At 38.1% G+C, this 13,868-nt stretch overlaps 1 protein-coding gene across 2 annotated transcripts in view; it reads right to left on the reverse strand.

The window, feature by feature from the left end:
* Positions 1-10,652, reverse strand: part of LOC121369274 (protein ZINC INDUCED FACILITATOR-LIKE 1-like) — a 31,712-nt gene extending 21,060 nt beyond the window's left edge. For both annotated transcript variants that reach the window (XM_041494239.1, XM_041494238.1), the window contains exons 1-3: positions 10,369-10,652; positions 3,668-3,867; positions 2,505-2,561 (exon numbers count right to left, since the gene is read on the reverse strand). In XM_041494239.1, coding sequence (XP_041350173.1) covers positions 2,505-2,561; positions 3,668-3,814 — 204 coding nt within the window. In that variant the 5' untranslated portion in view covers positions 3,815-3,867; positions 10,369-10,652. The remainder of the gene's footprint in view (positions 1-2,504; positions 2,562-3,667; positions 3,868-10,368) is intronic.
* Positions 10,653-13,868: the final 3,216 nt, after the last annotated feature.

Genomic DNA, 13,868 nt, shown 5'->3' on the forward strand with positions numbered 1-13,868 from the left:
TGTGGGGCTACCAATTTTTACTAAGTGCTACTAGATTTTATAACCTGGTAGCCCAGTGGGCTACCACTGAAAAAACGTAAGGTCAAGGCCTGCATCCAGTGTACAACGACTGGCATATCAAAGGCCATGGTATGTGCTATCCTGTCTGTGGGATGGTTCATATAAAACATCCGTTGCTACTAATAGAAAATGTAGCAGGTTGTCTCTGTAAGACTATAGGTCAATATTACCAAATGTTTGACATCCGATAGCCGATGATTAATAAATCAATGTTCTCTAACTTTAACTTTAACTGTATTGGATGAAGATGATAAATACAGTTCAGTAGATGTTGACAATAATATTGAACATAGAATCAAACACTTATCTGATGATAACACCAGTGAGCAGAATGACACTGAACCTGATCCAATTAGCACAAGTTACAGAAAGGATGCAGTGGATTGTCTTTTAGAAAATAATCTGAAAATCAAATTTATGACCATATTTTGTAGTTGAGGGAAATGGAAAAAAGAGCAGAAGGAAATGTAGACCTACATAATATTCTCGCTGGGTAAAAATTAAAGGAGGGCAGAAGCCCCCCCTCCACCCCACCACCCCCCAAAAGAAACCAGAAGAGAAAAAGGAAAAAAATGGGTGGGAAACATGGTTACCGTATAGGCAAGCCCGAGTACTTGGGCTACGTGTAGGCCTATCATTGGGTATTGGTCGACTTTGCGAAAAGACATACCCCTTGTTTTAATATTATTTTAATAAAGATTTCAAGATATCTAAAAAAAATACAGGTGATCCCCTAAATTGGGATATCATGTCTGTGTTCTTTTTATTTCTTCATCGAATGAATTGATCGCACTGATATCGCCAGGTGAAAAAAGTTTAGTTTTTGTAAAGGCGGTGTATATATAATTTGGCATCCAAGAAAAATACTTTTAACGATGAGCACTACCACTTCCATTATTTTTATAAGTGGTGATACCCCCAAAATGAAAAGTTCCTAATATTTTATAAAGAATTGCCGAATAAACAAATGACTAATTAAAAATCATCAGTTACAACCATCTACATCTGCAATTGGGAACAAAATATCAGATGAAAGTTAGTGAACACAAAAACTGATTGACCGAGGCTGTTAAAATAGTGTTAAATTACGTTATGGTAACTATCGTAAGCTACTGAAGTTTTTCCACACCGCAGCTTGTTTTCTTTTATGTCGAGTGTGCTGACTGATTGATTGTTTTTTTCAGTGTGAAAAAAAGTGTCCAATATGAAATAGTGGAGCTGGATTCTGTAAAATATAGTAGGATGTGGGAAAATAAAGAGGGATGAAGAAAAATAAAGGGGGCGGCAAAACACGAAAGTGGGACGGCAAAATGCAATAGTGGGCCGGCTGCCCCGCTTAAATGGAGCAGCAAGAACACTTGTCACAACAGAAACAAAACTAAATATAACACCATTTGACCCTTTGTCCGCCCCAAGTACCAGGTTACAACATACCCACTACCAACCGAAGAATGAAACGATATCGTTCGACAGTATGACACCAACAAAATATGAAATTATTCCATAGTGGATACAGGAATCTGAATAAAGTGCGGTGGGGTGCATTATGCAACAGAAAATTTAAAAACATTGTTCGGTAAATTTTATCTCTCTCACTAATTAGATATTAAATTGGAATATATTGCTTTAAAAAAACCAAAATCGGAATATTTAACTTAAAATACTGGATAAAAATAAAATGAACAAAGTACCGATTCCAAATCAATTGATTTCATTGAAATTGGGTGGGAAGTAACCTAGAATAAGGTAATAACTTTGAAATTTCATTTTGACGAGGTGAACTTTGATTTTGAAAACGTGACGTCATTAATGCTGTATTTTTACAAGATATAATTAAGATTGAGTCCAAATACCTGAGATTTAGTTTTGTAAGGTTATTACCTGTTATTTACCAAAAAATAAGACAAACTTTTTTGTGTGTGCTAAGTTGTAGGTTTTCCCATGTGACGGCTCATATATGCTTTTATTACCTTTGGTATAGTGGACATCCTAAAATATCAGGAGGGTGTCATTTGTCGAGACAGTTGTTAATCTCTATTGTGTAATAATTTAGAAAAAGAATGGGTTGAAGCTCACAAATACCAGAATCAGGTTTGACAATGATTACTCTTGCATTTCAATGTAAATGTTAATACACACAGTCATCGCCAATGAATATGATCAGTTTTCACATTGCTGACGGCAAACGAACAGGAGGGGGGGGGGGGGGACACGTAAATGTCAGAATCAATATTTGCCAAAAAATTATCATAGTCCCGCCGATGGTCGCAATAGCGGGGTTTCACTGTAGTAAAATAAAATTTATAAATTTGTATGGAATGAAACTGGAAGCAGTGAGAAGCTCATGAATATAACATTGAAATTTTACTTCTATTTCAAAGATATTTGAATATGTTAATATATGTAATATTTAAATAAATCTGATGAATCACAAGCTGACTTACCAAGACCATATCCGGCAAAAATGGAAACAGGAAGCACAGAGTAAATGCACTTGAAAACTGAAAAAAAAATACATAATATATATTATATTATATGAGACAATTTCATTTTAACATGTGTTAGTCCATGTAGTAGTCCAAAATTGATTCACATTTTAGACATTCAAATTTGATGCCTTTTAGCAATTTGACAAATTAAAAAATGTAGCTGTTTAATGACACCACTAGAGCAGATTGAATCAATGTGCTCTAGTGGTGTCATTAAACCCGAATATTTGGTCTTCATTAGCCAATGATTGATTAATTAATCATGAGCTACCCAATAACAAGTATTTGGTAATTCTGTCACAGTCCTCAGTAGAAATCTGTTACATTTTTTTATATTTAACAATGGATATTTTAAAGACTAATTCCAATAGGACAGCACATACCACGACCTTTGACATACCAGCAATGTGGTACTGGTCGAGTTTGAAAAGCAAGAGGTCTGTCGAGAAGGTTCAATCCCAATAACCTGAAACAAGCACTCTATAGACGCACTGATTTTCTGCGATCAAGGAATCGTGGACGTAATCGTGGAAATACCTATCTGAAACGGAATTCCAGATTTTTTCCCAAAACATTATTTACCTTTAATAGTGCATTTTATAAATTAAAATTTATTTTCTGCACAAGAAATTATGGACACCGACATCAGCCTATGCTATGCTAGGATACTAGTGCCTTTTTATGTTACGCCAAATGTGTCATGTAGCTCATCTAGATGTTTTACCAGTCAGGTTTTCTTCGCATGTTCCTGTCGATTTAACGGGGAAAACCAAACATTGTGAGCTAAAATTCTCCGATATTTACTCAAGTGAAAGATTTGTTATATAGTATTAGCCTATTAATTCATAATATTTGCCATATTGCCAATATCACAAAAGAATGCAGTTACTGTTTTAATATTTACTTTTAATCTGTTTTCAGTTGACAAAGTATATTTCATTTTTAACAATAAGGAAAAAATACATCTTAAAATGTTTTTTACAATATAGTTCACAGCAAAAAAATGCCGCAGAAAATAAAAAAAAACTCTATGGCATTCTGCACGGCAGAGGAGAGATATTAGGTCACTGGTGTGATCCGCTTTAGACAGGTTTCACTTTAGTAAGACAGAAACTCACCAAGGCAACGAACATGATCCGAATATTTTTCCAGTTGGGCATGGTCATGTCACCAGAGACGATCCCAGTGACCCTCAACACCCACCTGACACACCCATGCTGCTCACCAGCAGGTTTCTTATCCAAACTGCTCTCAGTTTCCGCCATCTTATTGCAGGAGATCACAGGAAGTTTGGCGATTTCTTTCTTCGTCACGTCTGCTAAAAAAATAACCATATTATATGTAGTGAACGTTTTGGAGTCTAGTGAAAAAAAAGGCACATGGACTCACTTGTGAAAAGGACAATCCAATAAAACAAATTTAAAAAAAAAAAAGGAGAAAAAAAAATAGAAAAGAGGGACTTGAAATTATTTAGGGAAATTTGTTCCCCGACCACCACCCCCTTCCCCACCCTCTAGATCTGCCTCTTTAATGTAGCAGTTGTGGGACGCTTGTTGGGATGCAGAAAAAGCTGAATCCACCATGACAGATCAATCCTATAACACATGACACTTCTGCTGACTATCAAATTCCTTTCCAATGGAACAATAGTTAAAAATGTGTTTTTTGTTTAATAACACCACTAGAGAACATTGATTTATTATTATATTAATCATTGACTCCGTCAAAAAAGAAATTGTAATTCTAAGAGGAAAATGCTACATTTTGAAATTGGCAAAAACAGAGGATCTTTTATATGGACAGGACAGCACAGGCTTTGATATAACAGTTGGGGGAGGGGGGGGGGGGGGGGAGGGGGGGGCAATGGTTGGAATGGAAAAAAAGTCTGAGAATGGGACCACTAAGGGGTTTGATCTTTCAACTAAAGTGTTCTACTAACTAATCTAGATCCTACCTCTGGAACAACAGCTGCAAATTCATCTGATATTGCAATAATAAAAGACAACTAATTTTGCACTTTACAGAAATTTATTGAACAACAATAGTTTCATAAAATCAGTCTGATTCACATGCGAGTGTAATAATTTCTTTATTTATATTATTCATGATAGGACCATGTCAAAATGTTTCAAACATTTCAAACTAAAAGGAGATGATGAAACGATGTCATTTTGGTAAGCGTTTACACAGAGCTAAGACTGGGGAAATTGCATTAAGTTATGATGCTGCTTCCCAAAAGTAGTTATTCGTTGTGCACGTGAAATCATTATGTCATACTGGTTATATTTCCCTGAATATCTTGAACTATGCGGATAATAACAGTTTATGTAGGTTAAACAATACTTATTTTACACAAAATAAAATATTGTCTAATAGTTTATATAACTAGGTTAAACAATACTTATTTTACACAAACACAAATTATTGTCTTAAAGTTTTTAAATGATTGTCTTTACGTACATATGGAAAAAAAGAGAAGAAAAAGACAGAAAAAAAAAAGACATATGAAAAATATTTCGACATACCTGTACAAGCTGCTATTAGTTGTACCAAATAAAAGGGAGCACATCTTATCACAGATAGGTTATCTTGGTATTAGTCAGTGACAGGGTTAGGTCAGAGGGCTTAACTGCACATTCAGAGCAAGCTGTTGTAGCGCACACCTGTCATGGGTGCAGGTGTTGGCCCATGCCGGCTCCTCCGTGCAGAACGAGAAAGGGTTGGGGTGGATGGGAGGGGGGACCGCCCATGCTGGCAAGTGCAAGAGAGCACCAACAGGCTGACCAGGGTGGTGCTATTGAATTTTTAATGTCTTGTAGGATTAAGTCCAAAATATAAAACATTGTGCAATTTTCCAGAGGTACTTTGGTGCATAATTTGGAATGGTTTTGTTTGTTGTTGGGTTTTTTTATTTAACGACGCCACTAGAGCACATTGATTTTTATTTTATCATCGGCTATTGGACGTCAAACATATGGTCATTCTGATACTGGTTTTTTTAGAGAAAACCTGCTGTCGCCACATAGGCTACTCTTTTACTACAGGCAGCAAGGGATCTTTTATTTGCGCTTCCGACAGGCAGGATAACACAAACCATGGCCTTTGTTGAACCAGTTATGGATCACTGGTCGATGCAAGTGGTTTACACCTATGCATTGAGCCTTGTGGAGCACTCACTCAGGGTTTGGAGTCGGTATCTGGATTAAAAATCCCATGCCTCGACTGGGATCTGAACCCAGAACCTACCAGTAATTTGGAATGGTTCACCAAAACGAAATGGGATTATTTGATTTAGTTTGTTAAATTGTAGCTCATAGCCGTGCTGCCTACTCACACACATGTTGTAGCAAACAGTTTATTTGAAAAAAATTATTTAAACTTTAAATAAAATTTAGACTAAAAATTAATTAGTAACTACATGTACATGCAATGTACTAGTTAATATTTTAGAATTGTGTAGAAATGTCTGAAACTTACATAGCAAATCGCCATGAGATATTGAACAAAATGTTTTCCATTCGGCCTGTTACCACATTTTTGTATGCCTTGCCACATGCCAGAGGTGTGACTATATGTTGATGTAGCACATATTGGACATGTGACAATTTAAAGAATCACATACAGTCAGTCACACGTGTGTTAAAGTGGCATACACTAGTTTTTAAACACTATGATATATTTTGCACTTTTAGAGCCATTTTTGATATTTGAAATCAGACATGGCTTAGATTTTATTGTTTGGATTATCAGAATATACCATTTCCGTACATTCAAAGTGTTTCTGGTCATCCTGGTGTTTCTAATACCCCAAAAGGCATTTTTTTTTATATTTTAAAAACATGCGTACCTCTGATCTGTCCTGGGTCAGGCCCCTGGCTATCCAGAGACGGGACCTGGGACAGACATGCTCAAAACCTTCGTTGTATATGAGCATGGCAAAATCATCCGCTCCGCGTACCTCTGAGAAGTAACAGTTATGGAATCAAGCTCTGGTCTATTTTTATGGGTATTTCCCAGTTTCACTCTTGTTTTGCTCTATGGTACTTTTATCCAAATGTGTTACCAAACTTAGTGTTAATTTTCAGACATTGAAACAAGGGTCTACAACTTTATGCAAATACCCATGTAATGGACCATCAAAAGGTGGCCTTTTAAGACAGGTACTTGCTCATCATTTTGTATTATAGTAATTTATACTAGATAAAGTAAGCTGAGAAAAAAAAACCCATGGCCAGATGGTTCACTGAGCAGGTTTGCTGTGAATGCAGTTTGCACAATGATCACTACTGTTTGTACACTACGTAACTAGAACAACCTTTGAAAAAATTCCTGCTGTAACCTAACTGACTCATTCAGCCCTCTATGTTTACTTTTCCATCAAGAACATACATCTATTTTTTTTTACATAGATACAGGGTCGTAGCTAGAATATTTTGTTGGGGGGTGGGGGGCAACCGAGTAGTTAATAGTCTAAAACTTCTTAAATGGTTAAGAAGATTAAGTTTCTTTAAGTTTCAATGTTTTTCAGATTTTTTTTCTGTCCCCCGCCTTGCCCCCGCTAGCTACAGCCCTGAGATAGTATGAAAATGTTTTAGTTGCCAAAGAAAAAAATGGTCACATATATGTGACCAAATTGGTTACAATGTAGAGGACTGTCACTCAAACCACACAAAAGTTATTTTTCAACACACAGTATATAAAAACTTCAGCCATGTATATATTTCCAGCCATATCTTAATCCTGTGATACTTCTACCTTGTACATGTGCTTTAATACAAAATGCAGTTGACAAAGGATGATAAAATGAAGAAATGTTTTATTTAATGACAAACTCAACAGTTTTATTATGGCTATACGACACTGGATATACGTTACAGACCACACAGATATAATGGAGAAACCCACTCAATGAACTACTCTTTCCAACTAGCAGCAAGGGATCTTTTATATACTACTCAAAAGAATTTAAGGGTCAGACGATATTTTCGACATTATTTTCTGAATGTCAATTATATTAGCTAGACCATAATGTCACGCATGGGATTGTTCCATTTTGACGAAAGTGGGTCTAAGCAACCCATAAATGAATTAAAATCCACTGTCATTGACACTGTCGACTAGTTCTAATGGCGAAAACATGCTTACATTTGCACGTAAATTAGGGCGAAAGCGAAAGGTCTGCTAAGTGCCCATAACTTGCTTTTTCACAAAGCGCTTCATTTGCACGCTTTGCATGTGTATTCCATGTTCCCAATGCTGAATTTCCGTATAATTGGAGCTTGCGTTCGTGTATGGTGCACACTCCAAATTCGACAATGGTACGACGTCAACTGACTATCGAAGATCGAGGAAGGGCTATTGCTTGACTTCAGGATGGCAATACGCAAAGAAATGTTGCTCTGAGACTTGGTGTCAGTCAGAGTGTCGTTGGCCGACTGTGGCAACGGTACCAAGCAACGAATTCTGTTCGAAATCGTCCACGTTCGGGAAGACCCCGAAGCATTTCAAATAGAGAGGACCGCTACATCACCAATATGGCTCTACGTCAACGCACAACCACTGCACGCCGATTACGTGACAATCTGCGGACTGCGACTGGAACTCAAGTGTCTGATCAAACCATACGCAATCGTCTGAGAGCCAATAATCTACGCTGCCGTCGCCAGGCTGTTCGACCACCACTCCTACCACGTCACAGAACGGCCAGACATCACTGGTGCACGCTTCATCTGCGGTGGTAACGTGTTCAGTGGGGTCAAGTGATGTTCACTGATGAGTCCAGGTTTAGTCTCCAGTTCAACGACGGTCGGGTTCGTGTCTACAGACGTCCTGGGGAGCGCTTCACTGACGTTAACGTTAGACAACGTCACCGGTTCGGTCGTGGCAGCGTCATGGTGTAGGGCGGCATCGCTATCCACCACAGGACCCCCCTCTATGTGGTGGATGGCAATCTGAATGGAATCCGCTATCTGAATGAGATTATCCGGCCGTTGGTTCTCCCAGGCCTTCAGCAGATTGGTGGCGGGGCAGTTCTGCAGGATGACAATGCCAGACCCCACCGCGCCAGGGTAGTAACGGACTTTCTCAGACAACAAGGTATCGCCAGGATGGATTGGCCAGCATATTCGCCTGACTTGGCCCCAATAGAGCACGCCTGGGACGAATTAGGCAGGAGAGTTCGGGATAACCATGCCCCTCCGGCCAACCTTCATGATCTGGGTCAACTTCTTATGGCAGAGTGGCAGGCCATTCCCCAAGAGTTCTTCAGACGTCTGATCAACAGCATGAGGCAACGATGTGTCGAGTGTATTCGCGCCAGGGGTGGATTCACACACTATTAAACGAATGTTCTAATGTGTAAAATCCATGTTTGACAACCTTCAACTTTGACAGCATGTCATGTGACTTTCTTGTATACAGTGACGTTTATTTGTGGTTTTTTGTAAATATGGAACAATAAATAAAAAATTTAGTGTAGTTTACATCATCAATCTAATACACTCTGAAACTTATTTGGTTATAAATTTTTGACCCTTAAATTCTTTTGAGTAGTATATATATATATACATACAATGTATAGGCTCCCATTTTTTTTTGGGGGGGGGGGGGCAAGATAAAAAAAATCAAATTAAACAAAAATGTCGTAATCTGGATATTTATTTGTATAACCAAATAGCTATATGTGTGTGTGTGTATATATATAGGGTTACAACCGAATCACCAGGGAACATTTTGTTTCAAAATCTTGATTAGCGATATTTCTAGTCAAATAAAAATTTATTAACAACTACTGAGTACTGTTTAATGTTTTAAAATTGTGTAGCGATCTCTGAAACTTATGTAGTGAATCACGACAATACTGAACAAAATGTTCCCTGATCACTACATATTTTGACATGGATTACAACAAATATTGTGGGTAGAATGATAGATGCATGGTGAAAGGTTTTCAGGCCAGCTCATTTTGACCATATATCTCCATCGTTTTGACCTGAATGCACTAGCTAGCGCTTTACCACTGGGCTACGTCTCGCCCCTCGTGCAGGGGGAAGGATGGGACATAGCCCAGTGGTAAAGTGTTCGTTTGATGCGTGGTCGGTCTGGGATCGATCCCCGTTGGTGGGCCCATTGGGCTATTTCTCGCTCCAGCCAGTGTACCACGACTGGTATATCAAAGACCGTGGTATGTGTTATCCTGTCTGTGGAATGGTACATCAGGTATAAAAGATCCCTTGCTGTTAATCGAAAAGAGTAGCCCATGAAGTGGCAACAGCAGGTTTCCTCTCTCAAAATCTGTGTGGTCCTTAACAATATGTCCGATGCCATATAACCGAAAATAAAATGTGTTGTGTGCATCGTTAAATAAAACAATTCCTTCCTTAGTGCAGGGGGCATGGGGCGGGGGCATGGGGCGGGGGCAGTTACCCCAGACCTCACATCTCTTATGTTATGTTTATATGCACCATCCCACAGACAGAATAGCACATACCACAGTCTTTAATATATCACCAACAGGGATCGATCCCAGACCAACAAATGTTCCATAATTATTAAATAGATTATGAATATTCAAGAATACAGTTCCTGTAACTTGGCGACAGCCAGCTGCCCTTTAAAGAGTAACTGGTGCAAGGTTACGACCGATTTAGTTTTTTTACTTTTTTGGTAACACTTAACCAGCTATAACCAGCTATAACACTTAACCATATACTGTTATACAGTAATATTGTATAATAATAATTATTATTACTAGTAGTAGTAGTAATTAAGTCAGTCTATTAGAGTAACTAGTAATAATTAGTCGGATATGGCTACATACCATGAGTAAAGCTAGCGTCAAGCTTTCTTTGTGCCACAGGAATAAATGTCTATAAATAACTGATCACACAACCAACTCAGTTGTCTCAACATTTCATCATAATCATTGGTATCCAATGGGTGCAGTCAAAACGCGGACTTTCATGTAGGATATCCGCGTGTGGACATGATAAGAACACAAGTACATACTGATTCGACATCAGTTTTTGGGTTTTTTATAGTTGATCAGGGGCGGCAGTCTATAGTTAACCCTGACCTGATCAGCTGATTATCAACTTCGGGGGTTTCTCCTAAAAATAACTCATTCGGAACTACTCGGCCTATTACGAAACCATAAGACCGGAAATACAAATTCGTTTGAGGAATTCCGTGTCGCACCGAAATCAAATATTTTCATCCAAAATCCGGATAAACATGATAAATAAATGAAAATGATAATCACGTGCACTAACACGAACATTTAAATTGATTTTAAAATAGCACTATAATTGAGGTAGTTAAATTATGTTTTTAAACAATTTAGATTTTATTATTAATTAGTAAATTTGATTTTGCTTCAACAAACTCGGTACCAGTTATTATCAAATATATATCCTTCGTGAAATAATTTTTACTTGTCACTAGCTAACAGTGGTGTAGCGTGGGTTGCCAGCGCCCGAGGCAAGGCGCTCGTGGCAAGGCAAGTATTGCGAGTGAGTGCGAATAATTTTTACATGCTCATATACCACTAGAGTTTCGAGCATGTCCGTCCCGGGGCCTGTCTCTGGATAGCCAGGGGCTTGTCCCGGGACAGAAATGAAATTAAGCGGACAATTTTGAAATTTACATCCAAAAATTAAATAGTTAGCCTTTAAAATTTTGATGCGCATCTCTAATTAATATAATTAAAAAAAGAAAATTCTACTCATTAAATTTGGTCGCTAAATAGATCAGTGGTCAAAAAGAAATTAGATAAGATCGGTGGCCTGACTCGGGATGGGGGGTGTGGGGGCAGGGGTATTGTTGAAAATAGCAATTAGTGAAAAAGTTAATAGAATTTAAAAAAGAAAAGAAAAAAGAAGAAGTTACAAGCCAAAAATAAAAATAATTGACTTATTGGTCGAATATTTATATAATTCGGAGCATTTTAGAAGGACAGTCCAAAAATAAATGAGAGAAAGAAGAGAGGATCGGACTATTTAATAATATTTTTAAAAAAGAAGAAGTAATTTCGACATAAACTTTTGAACGAAGGTCTAAAAGTTTAAAGTCCGATCTATATGTCCACGTGAGTGGCCTAGTTAAAGCCGTTAAGGTTGATTCATACTTCTCTCGCCGACCTCCAAACGAAAACAAAAATCCGTCGAACAAACTCGCGCGGAAGGCGCACACAAGATGACGTAGCGAAGCGAGTGAAACGGACAGTTTTCAGCGTTCGCACGGGTGATCCGTTTCCAATCCGCCCGAGATGAATTTTATTTATCTTTTTGCGCATTGCGTTTCTGCTTTGTTGAGGTAAAAATTCCCCTTTCTTCAATAGAAGACGAACTTCTCATTAACGAAGTGTGTAAGAATCCAAACCTGTATGATACCAGTTTACTAGAATACAGGGACCATGGACGGACAGGACAATCGTAAATTGCTGTTAGTCCGGGGGAAGTTTGCTATTTTTACATGCTACCTGGAATTTTGGTGTGCAAAGCATTTTATTGCATTTATGGAGACTATTTATAGTATAGATTTCAAATCCAATTGATGCCACTTTGTAACCTTTGGGCAATTTGAGTTATTAAGCTTCAAAGCGGCGGCCATCTTGGATTTACATATAATGTGTAACTTCACGTTCAGTTAACGGATTTTGATGGAATTTTTTTTAAATAGCAACTTGTTTCACTGACTAAGGTACTGGTTCATGTTTAGTAACTGTAAAATAATTCACCATCATGGATTCTGGAAGCCATATTAAGTAATATTTGTTTGATGTCAAACGGTGAGCATTTAACAGATGTGGCATGTTTGTTTCCTTTACAGATATAATTTCCAATAGGATGCCATGAGTACCACCCTCTGATGAAGTAATGAGTACACAAGAGGCTGAACATTGTATATTTAATTGCAGTCGAGAAGAAGATGTCAGTACTGTAGGTCCAGCTCGTGTAAAGTCCATAATCGCTGCAAGTCAGATACGTGGAGATGATCTACACAAACGTTTACACGAACAGTTGACAGCAGATCACACTTAACAATACATTGTCACAGATCATGTGTGTCTACATACACATCAATGACACATATTGAACGATTTAAAAAGAAGAAACTTAAAGAAGCAGCAGTAGGTGAACCAGCACAGAAACGTACACGTCGTTCGGAAAAGAAAATATTCTCTTTCATCACAGACTGCTTATTTTGTGTCGAGTGTTGTGCAGAACGTGACCCTAAGCATGCAGATAGATGGAGAAGATACTCAGTTGTGAGGACTGTGGATCGTCCCAACCAGAAAACATTTAAGGATGTCATCCTTTCTGTGTGTGACATCCGAAATGATGAGTGGTCCAACCAAGTGCGCATTAGAATATCTGCGGCAATCGCTGATCTTCATGCAGCAGATGCGCGGTACCACCATGACTGCAAAGCACTATTCATGCACTCAAAGTACATTGATCTTTTAACCACAGCAAATCCTGGTGGGGAAGTGGATGCAGCATTTAAAGGAGTCATCAACAGTATGTTGCTTGATGAACAGCACATATGGAATAGTGTAGAATTGCTAGATATGTATCAGGAGTATGGTGGTAGTAGTCTTTGTCGTAAAACTCTGATTAGTTTAGTTTGTGACCATTTTGGTGATCCATTAATTGTATTGTCATCACCTGGTGTTGCTAGTTTGCTCGTTTTCAGAAAAACATGTGCCATAAATATTGTAGCCGCAAATGATGACAGTAATTACCTTAAGAAAATTGCTACTGATATTGTGAAAGAAACTGCAAAACCAGATAAATCTGTGTACAATGTGAGACTTAACAAAGATAACATTAACACTGGTGTCAGTTCAACTCTACTCCAACTCCTTGAAGAATCAAAAGTTCCCGATTTGCCATCAGCCTTTGTGGCTTCTGTAATAACGAGCCACATTAGCAAGTCACCAACGCAACTTCAACTTGCAATTACAAACTTACTGCAGAGTAAGAAGTTAATCACAGAACTGCATCGTTTTGGCATTGCAACTACATACGATGAGTTCCAACAGTTTACTGCCTCTGCTTCTGCTGATGCTGTTAAAACTGGGAAACAAAAATGCCTAGTGTCTGGAGGGAAGCTTGTGCAAGCTGTTGGTGACAACTTTGATGCCAATATCGCATTTCCTAATGGTATTAAACAAACACACAATATGGCTGTGATCATAACCCAGGAAAATGGATCAGCCAGTGAATACAAAGAAGCAAACAAATTCATAAACAGGTTGCGAAAAGTAGACTTGAAGGACATAAATGTTCAAGATGTGGACACATGTCATTACCAATG

Source organism: Gigantopelta aegis, chromosome 3 (genome assembly GCF_016097555.1).
Source record: "Gigantopelta aegis isolate Gae_Host chromosome 3, Gae_host_genome, whole genome shotgun sequence".
In the NCBI taxonomy this organism is placed as follows: domain Eukaryota; kingdom Metazoa; phylum Mollusca; class Gastropoda; order Neomphalida; family Peltospiridae; genus Gigantopelta; species Gigantopelta aegis.